General features: G+C 40.1%; 1 protein-coding gene across 5 annotated transcripts in view; it reads left to right on the top strand.

Annotated features, from left to right (window-relative positions):
• CWC27 (CWC27 spliceosome associated cyclophilin) overlaps positions 1-18,883 on the top strand; it is a 237,885-nt gene extending 219,002 nt beyond the window's left edge. For 2 of the 5 annotated variants that reach the window (XM_027101019.1, XM_027101022.1), the window contains one exon: positions 5,845-6,281. In XM_027101019.1, the coding sequence (XP_026956820.1) occupies positions 5,845-6,007 (163 nt within the window). In that variant the 3' untranslated portion in view covers positions 6,008-6,281. Of the gene's footprint in view, positions 1-5,844; positions 6,282-7,641; positions 10,598-16,157; positions 17,254-18,393 lie in introns of those variants that run through there. The other 3 variants (XR_003431668.1, XM_027101020.1, XM_027101021.1) reach the window with 3 other exon arrangements.
• Positions 18,884-19,387: the final 504 nt, after the last annotated feature.

Raw genomic sequence — 19,387 nt, 5'->3', positions numbered from 1 at the left:
TTCCCACCTACCCCACATAGTTATTGTGAAGACAGTACCAGACATGTGAAGGCTCTTCATAGACTGCTGTGTCAGAGGATGCTCTTCTTATTGTGCCCTCACATTTTGCAGGCAGTTCCAAAATGTACATTTGTTCTGGTGCCTGTGTGTTCATCTCCCCTAACAGATTGTTCACTTTAGGAGAGCAGGGCCTGGGTCCTATTTGGTTTTATTTCCCTGTTGTCTGACACTGGGTCTCACACATAAAAAGGCTCCAATATTTGTTGAATGAATAATTCAGTGTAGCTCCTTGCCTTTTACTCAGACTATATTTAAGAAATGGATAATACACTTGAGATTACTCAGTTAAAATAGGCTCAGAAGCCACTTAAGCTTCTTGAAGTATGTGAGTAGTTTGTCATTAGGAACCAGCTGTCCTTCATCTCTGAAGGGGCCAGAACAAATGGCTAATGAACTCAAGCTGAAAGCCTAAAGACTCTTAAACTTTAATGCTGTGGTCCTAACTTTGGCTGTATTTTTAGATCACCAGGAAAAAAAACTTTAGATTACTGATGCTAGAGCCCCATCCTGAGACAATTAAATCAGTACCTCTAGAGGTGGAGGCCCGGTGTTGATAGTTTTAAAAACTACCCAAGTGATTGTAATGTGCAGCCTGCGTTTGTTGCTGGGCTCTGGGATTAGACTTTGAGAAATATTGCCTTAAAAGAAATCCTATCTAGTTCTACATTAGGTACCATAGGAAATGGGAAAGAACATAAGGCATGCGCCCACCACAGTCTACAGGGAATAAAAACTAGCCATCACTGATCTGAGAGCAGTGGAAAAGCACCAATCAGTGTGTGCTGAGCTATGAGAGGTCGTGAAAAGGTAGACCTGTGAAGAGCTCCAGACTTTCTGCAGAACCTGTTAGACATTTTAAAAGTTTATCATAGGGGGCTTCCCTGGTGGCGCAGTGGTTGAGAGTCCGCCTGCCGATGCAGGGGACACGGGTTCGTGCCCCGGTCTGGGAAGATCCCACATGCCGCGGAGCGGCTAGGCCCGTGAGCCACGGCCGCTGAGCCTGCGCGTCCGGAGCCTGTGCTCCACAACGGGAGAGGCCACAGCAGTGAGAGGCCCGCGTACCGCAAAATAAATAAATAAATAAAAGTTTATCATAGAAATAAAAGACAGTCCCTGCTCACAAAAGAAGGTTAACTGTTAGGTTAGCAAACCAGCTAGTTCTAGCCAGAGGTCCTGGCCAATACAGAGGGTTTAAAGGCTTTGATTCCCAGCACCAATCACCATTCTGAGGACTGAGAACTCAACTGTGAACAAGACTCAAACTGTCTCAAATAACTGATGTTCACAACTAAGTGAACAGGCAATTATAAAATGGTGAGGGTTGATGAAAGAAACAAAATTAAGTTGGTGAGAGGAAGATCCAGTCATTTGAGGGTTTTAAGGGTCGGGCTCAGCTATTTCAGTGGATTACAATAGCCGATAGTTTCTGGTCAAAGGGATGCTAAAAGGAGATATATAAGAAAGATTATTTCAGAACCTTTGGAGGTTAGAGGAAGGAGAAATAGTACAGACATAAAATAGTTAAGACATCTACAGCAATCTAAGGGTAGAGTGGTAAGTTCCTATATTAGGGAGACTTGGAAAGGGGAGTGTCTTATAGAATTTCTGATGAAAAAGATAGCTGTTTATATTACACAAGCATAAATAATTTAAATGCATTTCAGTCTGAAATGACTTATTAATATTGGAATTCTATATTTCACTTACTGTATGTCTGAGAATTATACCTCTCTTGCTTTCCCAATTAATATTAACTGCTGTCATATCTTAATCTACCTTACAATTGAATGAGAGTTTTTAAAAATGGATGTCAAATTAGTCAAGGTCCAGGTCCTTTTCGAAGACTCTCTTGTTTACTTTTGTTTATAATTCCACACAGTCTCATACAAGAAAAGAAAAAGAATAAACTTACTTGTTTTGGGGCTGTACCCCTCAGGTCTGCAAGCCTTGTAGTTGCCCAACCGTGAGACCAAAGAGCGAGCCTGGAAACAGCGAAAGAGACATCCAAGGTGTACTGGATAGGGAATCTTACAAGTCAGAAGCAAAATGTCCTGGAGCGACACCCCACCTATAAGGCAGACGGCAGGCAGGATGCAGCAGCAATCTTAGCTACTGCAGGGGAGAAGGAGGTTACCATTTATAGGGGGAATTGATGTCAGGTTGGCTCATCAGTTACCAGGGAAACCAGCAGAGGAGCATATCCCTCTCAGCCCCTCAGGTTAACAATCGTCAGTGAGACAGATGTTTCCCTTTGATAACCTAGCTTGGTGGAGTGGTTCTGGTCCAAGCATTAGAACGATAACCACCTGGGACAGGGCAAACACGTAGGCAGTTAGCGTTAAGGCTCTGTGATTAAGAGGGAAGATCAGTCATGTGAGTAGGTGAAGTAGGGACTGGTTGAGCAGGGGATGTATAGAGAGCAAGAGAACCGCCATCTTGAGTGGCCTGGTCATGCACAGCCTCTATGAAAATGGTAAGCCTCCATATTTCTATAACCACTAAAGTCAATGTTCTTACTTGAGAATCTGATCTTATGAAAAATTGTTATTAATCAGAACTAAACTTTTGTCTTTGCCTTCAAATGAACAAGTTCTAAAATGTTCATATGTAAATGATCAGTGTGTGATTCCAAAAGCTTCACTGCTCTTGTTGGGCCAATTCTATGACCAGTCACAGAGTGGATAGTATTGAGTTATTGGTACATACAAGACTGTAAACTACCAGACCTTATGTACTTGAATGAAGTCTGTATAATAAGTCTGCATGTGTATTCTCACAGGAGGCTGTAAAATGTGGGCATGCTTTCAATTCATGCAGTCTGTGATTTATGGAGTCACACAGGTCAGGAGTTTATTATGCTGAAAATCATAATAACTGTTTTGTTTTGCTTTTTAAAATGAAGTGACCGAAGCATGTTGAAAGATAAATGGGTGAAGCATTTTGATTATGTTTTTGTTTCAATTAAAGATTAAATATTATGCTGAGTAACCAGCCATGCTAAGCATTATGATATTAAAGCTGAAGTCATTTGTAAGCTGATAGCCCCTTCTTTCCTCTGGGTTTAGGTTTGTTATTAATCAAAATGTTGGACTTGTTTAGTGCAGTGGTGTATGAAACAAACAGTTGAAAAAGACAGCTACTTTACAGCTTTCTGTTCTTTCAGATTTGTAGGAAAATCTGTTTCTTTTTGTGGACTTTGTGCTGTTGTTCCCATGTCTAGATTTCATTTCTTATACCAAAGCCAACTAGATCTAGTAGTTGTAAGATCCTCTCATGGCATAGAAAGGAGGAAGTTGCCTTTTTATGGTTTTATTTGACAAATTCTGGTAAAGTCATTTTTGAAACATGGACAGTCCCTACTAGAAATGATTATAACAAAAGACCCATCTGTCTTTTGGGGCAGAGAAAGGGATAATTTTTAAAATAGAAGAATGTGTATATGGAAAAGTATTAATAAGTTAACTAATATAGTGGGTTTTGTATTTTTATATCAGCATAGGAGTATTGAATAAAATTGTTTTGAAGGGAATAAGATTCCAGCTATTTTCTGGTTTGGGGTTAGGCATCAGCACAAATCATTTGGAAAGCCGCTGCGCACTTACCGAAATACAGTGTAGGAGTCTGGGCTCCCCATGACGTGTGATAAGGACCTTTAACAGGACAGTCCCGCCACACTTCTAAACTTAGTCCTCATCAGTGGTAATACACTTAAATTTCTGAAGAGCTCACTCTAGGGAATGCTGCATAGATTGTAAGGAGTATCAAAGAAAAAGACCACCTCTCGATACCTGAAAAAAAAAAAAAGCTCAATTTATTACTTTAATAAGAAAGAGCTTGCTTTTAGACACAGTCTCTCTGAGCAAAGCAGGTTGCAAACCTTACGTAGAGTTTTGGGGTCAGGGATTGTTTAGGGGTTAATATCAGCCTCAGAAGCACCATTATTCAGGAAAGACTGCTGGTGATTGGCTGGCTTTCAGAAGCATGTCACTGGCCTGGGTCTGCCACTGATTGGCCAACTTTCAAAAGCATGAGGCTGTCGCTGATTACTTGGCTTTCAGAGGTGTATTTACTGAAGCGAGTTACCACTGATCATTTTGGCCTAGGCAAGTCACCATTAATTGATTAAATCCTGTTTGATTGATTCAGTCTGGTTATAGTGGTCACTTGCTACCATGGCTGGAGAATAATTATCCTTTTGCTAGGAGTTGGGGCTTGTTTTATTCTCAGATGCTAATACTCAAACAGTGTAGAAAATTGAAAGCACAAGAAAATCAGACTCTGAGTACTCCATCTAAATAAGCAATGATCCTATGCTGCACTTTCTAAATGAGGTTGTTTCCAAGGTTAAGTCCATGGAAATATAAAAAGTCAGCAGTTCTCATGTGTGATATTGCATGTTATGAAATCTGATGCAAATAATTTTTATTAATAATAAAGTATAGAAATGCAAATGTGCTTTACCTCAGTAAATAAGAGTAGACTCTAGTTCATCCACATAATAATGTCACTCATACTCATTGCATTCTAATGAGCTTTTCTGGGAAGGAAGAGGTGGTAAGATAAAACTTGTCAACCTGGTGAACAGTCAACCCTACCGAACTCTTTGCAATTGTAGTATCATTAATATTGTAACATTTCATTTCCCTCACAAAATCGTTTTAGGATTCTTCAAAATCTAAGTATATCCATGGGAATTTTTAACAAAAGTAAACTTCCCTCCGCATTTGTGGTACTGCAGGAAGAAAGGGTAGGGGAATCTCTGCTAGTACCTATTGCCCAATCCCTGCTCATATAGGGAAACAGAAATCACTGTAATATGTGGGTTTCATCTGCAAGTTACACCTGACATGTGGGGAGTGTTAACCCTTCCGGCGGTTTATCCCCATCTGCTGTGATAAAGTGTTGGGTGCGCCTATTTTTAAAACTGCTTAAATATTTAGTGGGGAAAGCCTTAGTTGTTTTGTTTATATATAAAAACTGATCTTTCCTCTTTCCAGATTCATTCACCTGCCCTAGAATCTGGTTTTGGGACCTCCCTATTTATTCCCGGCACCTCCTAATGGGAGGCAGAGCTAATCACTTACATATTTCTCTGCTGCTAAGCATAGCCAGCTTACAACCACTTAGGATTCAAGCACATGTTGAGACCTTAAGACCAGTAAGCATTTGATAAAGTAGGAAAGCAGGGTGGTTAGATTTGCTGTAATCAACAGTAGGAGGAGGAGGTTAGTCCATGGAGCCGTGCCAAAAGCTCAGTTTCTTTTTGTACAAAAAATTTTTTAAACTCAGCAATTCCCCAGAAAAGGGATTCATAACACCATTTGAACAGGAATTTTCTGAACACATTCCCTACTTGACCCATTTAACTGCTGAAAACAAAACAAAACCAGATAGGGCTGGTTTAATGTCGGGAGTTTTGCTCTGCAACCTGGCTGAGTGTGCTCTTTAAAGGAAGCTGGAAGAATGTTCTCTGAGTTTAGTTGAAGGAAGACTTCTGGGTAGAACTCTTTTAACCTCCCATCAGGAAAGGAACCTCGAGTGAAGTCTGAAGCAAAGAGACTCACTACTAGAAATACAAACCAACAAAACAAACTCCAGACATGTTTTTCAAATTTAAGTGTTTTCTGAGAAGTTGGCATCCATGTGGTATAAGCACCAGTAAACAATAAACCCATCTTGGTGTTTTGTACCCTTTTGGTTCATCATGCCAAGACAAGTGTAGTGTAGAATTCCTACTTTCAGTTCTCATGCAAAAATCAGTGAACCATCTCTCTCCCACTTTAGGATGTCGCATGTACTTCAGTTTGAGGATAAAAGCAGAAAAGTGAAAGATGCAAGCATGCAAGATTCAGACACATTTGAAATCTATGATCCTCGGAATCCAGTGAACAAAAGAAGAAGGGAAGAAAGCAAAAAGCTGATGAGAGAGAAAAAAGAAAGAAGATAAAATGAGAGTGATGATAAACCAGAACTAGCTGGAAATGTGCCTGCAATAAATGGCCTTAAAACAGCCATTGTTCCCAACAGCATCACTTAAGGGTGTGAAAAGAAGCATTTTTGAACTTGTCGTCTGGTTTTGAAAAACAATTATCTTGTTATGTAAATTGTGGAATGATGTAAGCAAATGCTTTTGGTTACTGGTACGTGTTTTTATTCCCCAATTGAGCTTTTATATTGCTAAATCTGAAATAAAATCACTTTCCTTCTAGTTTACATGTTAACCATTTGCAGAATGTACAAATCTGTTTGTATCTTTTTACCCTAAAATATGTGACGGCTTCGTTTTCAAGATTTTTTATAAGACACCTTTACAGAAAGAATATTTAAGGGAAACCTCTTTGGCATTCTGTTACCACAGCACTAACTTTGAAATATGATTTTTAAATTATGTAATAAAAAGATTGATGGTTTTGTTTTGCATATAAATATCTAAAAATAGCCAAATCAGTAAGACTCAATAGCCTTAAATCTTAAGAAACCCCTAAGTGAATGTTCACGCCTGCGTCTAGGCCAATGCAGTCAAGACAATAACACACTAAGTAATGTCAGCCAAGCTTATTGCACACCCTGGCTTGACCCCAGGCTACCGGCTCACTCCTCTGCCCTTCTCAGCACAGCAACGGCAGGAGCACATGCAGAGGTCCCATCCTGGCAATAGAACTTATTAAGAATTTAGCCTTTTATGACAATCAGTCATGCTGGTTATTTACTATATATTATCTGTACTATTTAGTCAGTGTTTTCTAGAATCTGAATGCCAAGATTATACCACAGGTTAACTTCCAGTTACCTAGTAAACCTCACCAGCCACGTCTTTTCAGGTAGTGTCTCATCAGCTCTCTCTTTTGAAGTGGAATCCAATAGGCTTTCTTTAGAGCGCTTGCTCTCACAACGTAGCCCCCGACGCTACACTAGAGCAGCAGCAGCATCACTTACAGCCATGTTAGAAATTCAAATTCCTGCCATACTACCCACCACCATTATCCCCATCCAGACTAATGGATCTGAAACTTTGATCACAGAAGGCTTGTTAAACAGACCGCTGGCTTCACTGCTGGTGATCCAATCTTTGGAGACTGACAATATCTAGTGAAGTTAAAAATGTTCATATCCAGTGATCCAAAATTTCTAATCCTAGGTCTGTTGCCTAAAGAAATTCTCACACATTGCTCAAGGGGACCTGTACTAAATATACGTTGAAGCATCAACCAAAGAGTGGATAAATAAGTTATTATACATCCATGCTATGGAATACTTTGTAAGCGGTGAAGATTAATAAACCAGAGTTGTGTGTACTAGTTTATCTTAAAAATAATGTGAGGAATAGGCAACCTCCTATATAAAAATTTAAAACACACAACTCACCATTATATATTGTTTACAGATGTATACATGTAGCAAAAGTATAAAAACATAAAAACTAGTGGTTACCTCTGAGGAGGCAGAAGGAATACACAGGGGGCTTCATTTGTGTTTGTAATGTTTTATTTCTTAAGATAGATGTTGGGTAGTCAAGCCTCATTATTCTCTTTACATTTTGGTATGCCTGAAATATTTCATAATTTGTTCTTTATGATCTAGAACCTGAGGTGAGAAGACAGAAGGACACCCCCTTTCTTTTTGGCTTCAGAAGTAGGAGAAAGTTCCAAAGAGAAAAAGAGGGATATGATAAAGGTGTTCTGGGGAACAGATGCTAAGCCACCACAAATAAGCCAGTGTTTGGAAATGTGCCCTATCTTTCCCTCACCGCTGTAATATCAATTGTATTACAGATGTTCACAAAGCAAAATGTTGTATTCTAAACTCACAAAGTCTCTGTTGTTTATTATGAAAAGTATTACCACTGGATCTATTTGTATTGAAGTACCCCGTAGGTTTCTCTACCATTCCTCCAAGACTGTGTCCACCTAAAACAGTGTGGTTTTATCCCTAAAACAGAGGGGACCACAGGCCTCTAGGGCACAGCCAGAAGACTAGTATTCATCGGTTTAAAAGATAACTGAATGACAAAATTAAAACAGGTTGACTGAACGCGCCTCATCCTGCTTTAAATTGCAAGGAGCAGAAAGATCTGAAATTCTACAGAGATTAGAATCTTACCAGAATTTCACCATGATAATAAAACTCATTTTGAACTTAACTGAATAATAGCAATAACAATTTTTTAAAAGCTCAAGAACATGGTTAAATTATCTGTCATATATAGTATTAAATGTGCTTATAGTAAAATCTTTGGAAATGTCACAGGAACGTTTTTGGGCCATGTGAATTGCAAAATGAAATAAAATGAGTTCAAAGACCAAAAAAAGAGAAAACGTAAGACAATTAGCCTGTATAGTTCATTCTAATTTTATATTTATTTGGATTTATTTTTCTCTATGTACTTGCCCTAGGGATGTTATCCGGAAACAGTGAAGTCCGGTAGCCATCTCCTTTGTTATCTATGATGATGCTGGGCATTGTGGAGAACAGAAAGAAAAGCAACTCCTGGCAATTGTTTTTTCTCATTTTCTGACAAGCCATTTTTTTCACTTTGGTTGAAGCTGTCAGCGAGGTGAAAGTTAAAATGAACTCTAGACCTCTCCTTTCTCAATAGGTAATTGAAGAAATGCAGATCGCTCTAGAATTTTTAATGGTATAGTATCAAAACACACATTATCACATGCCCTCAGCTCTCTGTATGCTCTGTGGCCACGCAGTCAGTAATGCATCTGCTGCATCTAAAAATGGGGACACCATAGAAAAAGGTCATTAAAAAGTGTGAGGAGATGAGTGGTTTGCTGCTGTTGTTTTTAGAACAAGTTCAATAAGCTATGGTGTCCTTATCAAACTGTCACTACCAAGTCTCTTGATAGGATCTGACGTGTGAGGTACATAAACCTGTGCTGTTGTATCACTGTGGCCTGAATGGAAAAGGTTAGATAAATGCAGAATATTGCCCCAACATGCTGTTTAATCTTGGTGATAACAAGAAAGAAAATGGATGTGTGAAGTGAGTTACCATTGAGGGTTGTATCAGTATAAGCAATTTGTATGTACGGGGTGTAGAGAAGTTAAGAGGGGTTACATTCTTTAACACCGTCATTCACAAAAAAAAAAAAAAAAAAAAAAAAAGCAGGTCTGGTTTCTCTATGGCTTTGACTCCTTTCCAGTGACTCTATACAGTTTATCATGGGGTACCACTTCTGCTTACTAGAGACCAGGAGGTTTTCCTGTCTCACATATATTTTATCTCCTTTCTTTTAGCTTTTAATGAAGAGAGGTGAAACAGGAGCCATATTTTAGAGAAATCCTTTCTAATAAGGATTCGATGAAATCTGAATTCCTAGAGAAATAAAACACCAAATCTTACTAAGATGGGTATTAGAAGTCCCCTGCTTGTAGAGAGAATACTCATTTATTCCCCCAAATCTTCCTTGACAAAGCTATACTTGAACATCTTTGTCACAGATGCTAAGGGTTGTGCTAATCCCTGTGCAGAGTTTTCAGTGGTACACAGCTAAACTGGCTCCCTAAAAAAACAGAAAGCAAGAAAAGCCCTGATTTGCATCATTTGCTGACTTCTGTGGTGTAAATACTCTCACCATGGCTGATTTCAAGCCACCAAAGGTATCTCCAGGATACAACTGGTTATTTTTCCCATTCTGTTTCATTGCTAGCTAAAAGCTTATGTAGTAACTCTTGCACTGGCACTAAAGAACTCACAAAGGTTTTTAACCTTTTTCCAAGATGACAACCTTCAAGAGTATTTCTCTTTTATGTGATTACTTCAGACAATTTGGTGAAGTTCTAAATTGTAGCAACATCTGCACCCTATGCTTTTTATGACTAGTTTGTACCTTTAGATTCTCTGTTGAGGGAGTTTTCCAAAGTCACTTGGCTCACATTTATTTTTCCCTCTGCTCATCTTTTTGCCTCAGTTTAGTCCAAATCTCACAGAAAAAAAAAAAAGGGGGGAGAAAGGAAGGAAATGTAATTATAGTTCTTTGAATTATTCTCTGTAAGTGATAATGTACAAATCCATCATTTATATTTTTTTGGAAGATATTTGGGGTTAGGGATGGAGAATCCTACCTGGAGGGAAGACTGGCTTCTAAGTGAAATGCAGACAGGAATCTGGTCTCTCTCTTCCACATCTGCTCGGGATTATTCCTTTAAGTTCAGATCATGATATTAATTCATGTTATTTGATCAGCAAAAACATATTCGGGAGGCTTTCTTCAGAGCACCAGTCAAAAAGAAGGTGTTCTTTGTCTTTTAGAAAATTGTTATTTTCTCATTCCATGATGCCAGAAATGATAATCATTGCTGCAGTTCCAGAACTTTTTAATAATCAGGATAATTTTGAAAGCAGAAGACTCTTAAGTGACTTTCCCATTTATTTTCTGACTAATCTAGTTGGAGCTTTATTATTCAAGTGTTTTAATAATATATTTGAAATGAAGGGCATCATGTAAAAAAAATAAATGACTAAAGTAGTATATATTCTATGGCTAGTTCTCAACGGTTATGAATAAACTTAAAATTTGTGAATTACCTCTTTTTTGTATGATGTGAGTAAACTGTTCTTTAATTTGCAATTTTTTAGAAAATATTTTATTCAGGGTAAGAGGTATGTGACCACTTTATCTCTGTTCTAAACTTTTACTATATTATTGGTGTAAATGAATAGACTAAGAATGGGTACTATCTCCCAGGCAACTAAAGAATTCAACAAGTGATTTTTGAATTAATTTAGAAAAGTTACACATGTTATTTTGTGAGACCTAGGTCCATTTCAGAGTGGAGTTTCCTAATGACCATCATGTGGATTTCATGTCCCATCAAACCTGACATGTCCAAAACTGAACTCACCTACACGTCCTAGCCCTTCCTCCACCAGACCTGCTTCACCTGCACTTTTCCCCATCTTCCCTATTGGCAATGCCACTTTTCTAGTTACTCAGGCCAAATAGTTTGGATTCCAGTCTTCATCTCACACCCTATATCCAGTCTGTTATGATAACCTGTTGGCTCTACCTTCGAAATATATCCAGAATTTCACCATTATTTACCACTTCCCACTGCTACCACCCTGGTCAAAAGGACCATAAACTTTCATGTGGACTACTATTTATAAAAGCACCGTAACCAGTCTCCCTGCTTTCACACTTATTTCCCTAAATTTATTAACAACATAGCAACCAAGTGAAACCTCTTAAAACATAAATCACATTGTTATACTTCTCTGCTCAAAACCCTTCAATGGCTCCCCATTTCGTTCACAGTAAAAGCCCACATCTTCACAACGGCCTATGAGGCTCTAAATAATCACCACACCCTCCCCTCAATCTCTGACCTCCTCCCTTACTACACTCCCCATCACTCACTGTACTAGCCACACCAACTGTCCAGCGCTTCATCAGATGAGCTAGGTGTGGTCCATCTCAGGTGCTCTGCACTGGCCAGTTCCTCTACCTGGAATACTCGTCCACCAGATGTCCAAATGACCGACTCCCGCACCTCCTTCAAGTCTGCTCAAATGGCCCTTTCTCCATAAGGCCTACAGTAACCACTCTACTTTAAAGTTGCAGCCCATCCCCACCCCACATTCTCAGTCCCTCTCAATCTCCCTCTCTAATTATATTCAATGGCACTATGAACTCCTAAGCACTCTGCCTTATTAACTTATTTAACTTACAAACAACCCTATGAAGTAGGTATGGGCCCTTGTTACCATTTTACAGATGAGGAAACCGAGCCTTACAGATGTTAATTACTTATTGTTTATCAATCACCTCCCACCATAGAATGCCCTCCACGAGGACAAGGATTTTTGTCAGTTTTGTTCACTGTTGATCCAGTGCCTAGAACCATGCCTAGCAAAGAGCAGACATTTAATAAATATTTGTTGAATGAATAAATAAACCAGTATATCCCCCCTGTGAAAAAACAGGATCCAATACATGCAACTGCTTTAACAGAAAAACTATATAACCTCTTAATATCAGTTTTCTCGTCTCTCACATGGAAACGATATCAGCTGCCTTACCTACCTAGCTGTCACAGACTAAAGAAGGAATAAACAAGAAAACCAAGCTTTTACAAAGCTTATAATGATAGGAGCTAACACTTAACAGATACTTACTTTATGCCAGACACTCTTCTAAGCACTTTATCTGTATTAATCCTTTTAATCCTCATAAACAACTCTATGAGGTAGGCTCTATTATTATCTCCATTTTACAAATGAGGAGGAGACTTGAGGCTTAGCAAAGTTAAGTAATTTGTCCAGGTCACACAGGAAGCAAAGCAGCTAGAATTTAAAATAAGACTGAATCCAGAGTTTCAGCTGATCACTAGACTACCATGCCTCTTGCTACACAAACCAGATTGTTTTACAGTACACCTCTAATATAACTATAGAGTTTATAATCCAGCAGGTAGAGAAGGAGGCTAACACTCCAAAATAAAAACACAGCACGGTGATTTCAGTTGAAAAGAATTATATATGTAAAAACTGAGTGAGTGCTAGAAGGAACCAAGATTGTGGTTTAGTGGGATTAATCTAGAACTGCTTTGTGGCGGAGGGAATTCTGACCATAATTTGGAAGGAAGGGAGAACATGGCATCGAGGAGACAGGTCCTGTTCCAGGTGAAGAGAAAGTTATACGGACAAGCCATTAAGACAAATGTAGGAGACAGTGATGTGTCTACATAATGCCAAAACATCTGGTCAACTGAGTTTAAAAAAAAAAAACCTCCATCAACACAGTAGATTTCTTCAGTCAATCCAGATGTTTGGCGTCTTGTAGACAAAACATCCAGATGATTAACTGAAGATCTGACAGAGTTGACTGAATTAACCGCGTGTTGTAGCATTGTATAGACAGTGTCAGGACGTTTGCTTGGCTGGAGTGGAGTCCAGCTATAAAGGAGATAATGGTCCAGGCAATGAGAGGGGACCTGGAGCTTGGATTTGATGCAGTTGGAAGCTGCTGGAGGAGGAGTGTGATGGAAATGATGCTTAAGGAAGAGGATTCTAACAACTATGTGAAAAAAAAATATGGTGAGAGGAAAAGTTGTAGACAGGAAAGAGGATGTGAGTAGAGTGCAGGTGTGTGTGAGGTAATTAGAGCCTGGACCAGAATCAGGCTTGGGAAAGCAACAGGAAGGAACGGATCTGAAAAACATTACAGAAAAAGAACAGGAAGTCATGATGGGCTGGACAAGGGAGTGCAACTGCACATCACCCCAAGGTTGGAAGCCTCCAGGCCTGGGAAAGCAGCTGCTGTCAGCCTCACCACAGTAGTAAACCAAGAAGGAATCCCCAAGAGACCCCTCCCCTCAACCTCCATCCAGAGTCCAGAGCCAGGCCCACAGGCAGGGGGAACTTGGAGACCACAAACACAACTCTCATGAAAGGTTTCCTATTCATTTTAGCCACCTAAGTTGATTTCCCTTCATGTCCAATTTCATGAAGGGATTGAGAATGCTAGATTCAGATTGTCAGGTAGACACAACTTCAGTGAAAAGTCTAAAAAGACAATGTTGTAATGACATTTGCTTTTATACAGCATATAATGTAAATTAAGATGTATGGGGTATGAATAAATTAGATGAGATGAGATTAAGAGAAATTATATAGTACCTATATTACCTAGTTAGCATTATAAAAGCCTGTTAACAGGCACAATTAATGGCCGAATTCAAGAATTTACATATTTTTTTAAACCCTTAATTTATGAAACCTTGGAATGTTCAACTCTTGGCTTGGATATTTTGCAGATTTTTTTAAAATTCCAAATATCTATTAGACAAGAATCGAGTTTATATTTATTTATAAATAGTCACAAATTCTAATTTACTAGGATTCGAACTATGATAGTGTGCTCCCACTTATTAAAAAAAATTCTAAATATCCATGCAAGTCATCGTTTTGCAAATTTGCATTTTCAAATATTTTCAGCCCCAGGCTTATCAGCCCACACAACCAGTTATGTGCCCTTTACAGACACAATCGGGGTTTCTCCAACTGCTTCCTTGTTCATTTCAGGAGGGAAGGAACCTTCAAGAGAGGTTACTCTCTTTGTTCATGGTTTGGAACAAAACTGAGGATCAATCAATCTCTCCTTCTCTCTCTCCCCCTCTCTCTTTCTCTTTCCCTCTCTCTCCGCCCCCCCTTCCCCTTCCCCCCACCAGAGAAACAACACAGAATGTGAGACCATAAATATATTAACGTGTTCCATGTCACCCTGGGGGAGGTGGAGGAGTCAGGAAACTTGTTAAAATCAGTTTCCCAGGCCTCAGAAATGACAAGTCTGTTGATCTGGGGTGGGAGCCCAAGAATCTGCTGGTTTTTCTGTTTGATTTTTAACAAGCTCCCCCAACTAATTCTGATGACTGTTTTCTGAAAATCAGACTTAGATCCTGCCCTAAAGTGGAAAGCTATAGAATGAAAAGCATCCGTTGGAAATGCAAATCTCAAATGGTAAAACAGATTTAAATTTTTTTTCTTACACATCCCTTAATCTTTCCTTTATGTAATAAGCTCCTACGTAAATTCACTGTGTTCTTTGATATGCAGAATTTTTCATAGAAACTGCATAAAGTCAAGCACACCTATGCAGTCAACCTAGAAGCCCAGAAGACAAACAGGACAGCCTGTCTGTTCTCAATTCACAGCACTGCCCACTACAGCCCTTCCCGGACACAAATGTTTACATGATGGGAAAATGTAATTAATGATCTTGGTAAGTCTTTCTACTGCTCCAAGGCTAAGTGAGTCACTTATTTATCAGATAGAAAAAAACAGTTGGGTTCACTGAAACAATGGGTGATTTATCCAGGTGTGTTTGAATATAACCTTCCCACAGCCATCTTTTTGTAAGAAATACTTCAAAGTTAGTAGATAGCAAACTAGTTATTCAAAAAGTTAATCAGTGAAATGTCCCCCATCATAACATCAAGATTAGAGTGTTTGTTCTCTACATATAATCGCTAGGTACCCCTTTTTTGGCAGTACTAACTCTACTGCAAGGAAGATTAGTAGACTTTTTTTTTTTACTGGTGCTATGGCTCCATTTGCCTTAAACTCAACTCACTCACCTAAATCTTTTCCCAAGGATATAGGAAAAAGAATAAATTGGGAGAATTTTATTAGAGGCCCTTCATTACCTAAGGTGTAACGATTAAAAGTCAAACTTACTTTTATTGTGCTTTGAATGATGCTTTTGAAACAATCAAGGGTTTCACAGGCAACCCAAGTGGTTTTGACTTGAGTAGTGATTCTTTCCCACTTTCCATTCTCCTGCCACTTTCAAATCTCATCTAGCAACCATGGGAAATGGTCTCATGCCCTAGTGGGAGGGAGTTAGGACAAGCTAGGATTGCAAAAGAAAACCCTTTTCAGAACATAAAAAGTCCTTGCATTGTGATACAGGTTAAAACAAAGAGAAAGATTCATTTCCAATGATCCTCTTTTATCCTCCACATAAAAATACTAACCTTCAATGCCTCCATCTCAACCACAGTATTGATAAGGGTAAGAAATAAACAAATTCTCCTTAGAGTATTTCATTGATTCTACTGCTTTAATATCATTTATGGTATACAATGGCTTCCAGTACCATGCTTTTTTCCTCAGGGCCATTGACAGCCCATTTGGTGCCTCTGTGTGAATTAGAAAAAGGCACCCATTCCTCAAGGCACTTTACTTCCGTATGTCAGAAAACTGTGATAACATACTGAGTTTCTTTGAACAAGAAAGACACTTTATCACATCTGCAGGAAAAATCACCATAACAAATGTCAAACCTATATTGCTCATGATGTGAATTACATCCCCCAAGACGTGGTGCCCTTGTGCAAAACTCAACAGCACGGCTATGCGTAACAGCCTTTTCTCTCACCCCCTTTCCTGTCAGCCCTCTTCATTCGCAAGCCCAGCCCAAAGGCTCTAGAGTCCTACAGAAGAAACTCTATAAAACTGCTTTCTTGAAGATAATCCATGATATTCTTCCAGCCAAACTCAAATCTAAAGCCCACTGGGGTCCCTGGAAAATATAAGATGGAATCCAGGTGATAAGGTCTAACCTCTTATTTTGTGCTTCATCTAGTTTCCTTGCCTGCAGTGGGCTGTATGCAGAGGACTTGCACCTAACACATCGGATTAGAGTTTCCAGCACAGAACCGCTGTGCTAACACCCCAGGTTGGTAAGCTGTGTGGAGAAGCACTGCACACACCACCTCAATTCAAGATGGCGGCAGCGGGCCATGACCGGAGAAGCTGCACCAGGCACTGCAGTCTGGAGCCCGAGCCACAGCTGCTGCAGGTGGTGAGAATCCCACCCCCACCCCTCCCTGCTAACGAGATCCCCATAAGGCAGCCCCGCCCACAGCCTCTGCACTAGAGCCCAAGCGTCCACCTCTCCATCCTCCAATGAAAGAAGAAAGCTTTCCTTTGCTTCTGAACCGAACTTGGTCTCCTTCTACGGGCTCAAACAACACTGGGCGGGAGGACCCTTGTTGGGGCCTAACTAGACAGGGTCCGATAACACTGCCTTCTTGGAACTCTCTCCTCCCACCTCATAATCCTGACTCTCCCTTTCCTACCAGCAATTCTTGTCCTGCTCCTCTTTTCTGTGGACTCTGTTCTTAGACTCTAGCTCTGAGGAATCTGGTCAATACTTCCTGAGATAAAATGGTCTTTGGAGCCAAGGCATTTAACAGGTGGAAGCTAGAAGTGCTGCCTGTTCCATATGACGTAGCCTGTACCACCTCACTGTTCCCACAGCAAATACTTGTTTTCCTGTAAACTTGGGGCACAGGCTAGTAGATTTAGTGACAAGACAGTAATCTATGACTTGGGCCATCTGATGTTCCATCTCACCTGCAGAGGCCCATGGCTTGTTCAGGAAATAGATCTATCTGGAAGTTCAGACTCTACAATAACTAAACAGACTTCTGAGCATCACTGTCCAGGACCACAGCCCTCTGCCTCTGGCCCCCAACCGTCTGCAACACTTTGAAGAAAATGTTTCTTCACCAGGCTTACAATTCAATGGCCACCCAGTAAGATGTAGAACAAAGACACTCTTCCCAGGCCTGTGAGCTGTATGCGTAGCCAAAGTGTCTCTCCACAGGCTGATGATAGCCCCAGGTTTAAGAATGAGGTCCTCGGGGCTTCCCTGGTGGCGCAGTGGTTGAGAATCTGCCTGTCAATGCAGGGGACACGGGTTCGAGCCCTGGTCTGGGAAGATCCCACATGCCGCGGAGCAACTAGGCCCGTGAGCCACAACAACTGAGCCTGTGCGTCTGGAGCTTGTGCTCCAGCAACAAGAGAGACCGCGACAGTGAGAGACCCGTGCACCGCGATGAAGAGTGGCCCCCGCTCGCCGCAACTAGAGAAAGCCCACGCACAGAAAACGAAGACCCCAAAATAAATAAATAAATAAATAAATTTTTAAAAAAAAAAAGAATGAGGTCCTCATGACCTGCCGAGCTGAGAGAAGATCGTGTTCCTGGATGACATTCTGATGTGGTCCATAACCTGCCTTTGGCTCCTGGGTGAACCCTCTCTGTAGGTATAATGTGAAAATGTGTTTAGTGCCTCTCTTCAAAGAAAACCTCCTCTCTGCTGACAAGGGTTAGTAATATGCTAGGATGGTACACTTACCTCTCTCTGTCTCTCTTTCATTCCTTTAAATATCCAAGACACTTAGTGCCTCCTGAGGTTTATTAGTTAATAATGGGGCTTTTTTTTTTTTATGACAATCCCATCAAGTACCACCTGAAGAAGAGGAACCATTTCAAAATCTGTGGTGGCCAAAGAATTCTTCTAGCACCTGCATGCACCTGAATGCAGTTCCCCTTGCCTTCTATCCCACATTATCCTTACTGTTTCTAAGTAAAATGTCTCCCACCAACAGGGGAAAACAAATTGTTTTATTTTGTTTTCCTGCAAGTGCACTTTTTTCCAACAATCTTATGTGCTGGAAGTTAAGTAAACATTGACCTAAAAATGTTACAGCACCTTCAAGAACCAAGAAGTTTTTTTTCCCCCTTCTCATCCAATATGATGGGGCCAAGTTTGACATTTCCATAATGTTTAAAATATAAGGCTTAAAAAAAATAACCTTGGTGGTCACTGGCCTGACATGAGTCTGGTTAAACTTTAAGGAAACTCCTTCCAAGATAGGATTTAGATGCTTCAGAATTTGTTGGAATGTGGTCAACAGAAAAATAAAATTTCAAATCCTGGCTTACTGGCCTGAAGGACCTCCATGAGGTAGACTCTATACAGGAAACAATTCCATCATCCAAAGTGAATATTCACTCATTTTTCTTTTCCAGCCAGGAGTTTGGAAGAAGCGAGCAGGCAATGTAGTCATTTGGTAACATCCCTCCCACTGCCAAAATGGATTAATGCTGGGAGATCTTACAACTGGTGAGTAATCGGTAGTGCTTGCAGACCCTCCAAGATCCCCAAGGTGTGATTATTTTCATACATGGATTTCTGTCATCATCCTCCAAAGGGTGCTTTGTCAGTTTCTTTAATTTTCCCTCACTGGACGCTCAAGCCCATGTTATGGCATGGTCTCCAAATCACTGCCAATCTCCTGCTCAAACCAAGTTGGTGAGCACTTTAGAGACACTGCTAAAATGTGAGGGCTATAGTAACAAAATTATACCAGCTTCCTCTTAAATGATTCTGGAAACGTATGAATAGTTATTTTTAAAAATAAAATTTAGAACCTGATCATCCTCTGGTTCCACTGATTTGGTTTATTATACCCCTACCTAATACTCAGGTTGATTTTAAGATGTCATGGACATACTAAAATCTCAGACTATGAAGAACCTAATTGAAACAACAACCCCAAATATGTGAGTTTTTCAAATAAATGCTCTTTGCATCTTTTAGCATTGACTATCACTCATTCCCTAAACTTCTCTCACCACCACTACCCCAACTCTTCGACTTGTATTCAACTCCTTTCTGGGACTAAAAGGGCCTCTGAAATGGGAAATATGACATCAAAACTCACACTTGGGAATCAAACAGCCAAAAGTTCAAGCTCTGTCTCTGCCACCAACTAGCTGGGAATCTTTAGATGATTCACCTAAACTCTCTGAGTTTTGGTTTTCTCATCTGTAATTTGGACATATAGTTTCCCTCAAAAGATTGGTGTTTCTTTGACCTGAGTCGAATGCCCTTCCCCTGGGCTTAGAGACCTGCAAACCTTTGCCTCCTAGTCACTCAGGAAGTAGGTACTTCTGTCCTCTTCCCAGATCCCTTTAGCTCTGTGTCCCAAGTCTTAAGGTCAGCCCCAACAGTAAAGCTAAT

This window comes from Aethalodelphis obliquidens, unplaced genomic scaffold (assembly GCF_003676395.1).
Source record: "Aethalodelphis obliquidens isolate GAN/ISIS:26980383/991018 unplaced genomic scaffold, ASM367639v1 scaffold4, whole genome shotgun sequence".
NCBI lineage: Eukaryota > Metazoa > Chordata > Mammalia > Artiodactyla > Delphinidae > Aethalodelphis > Aethalodelphis obliquidens.
The sequence above is the reverse complement of the archived record's forward strand: the minus strand, read 5'-3'. Positions and strand labels throughout refer to the sequence as shown.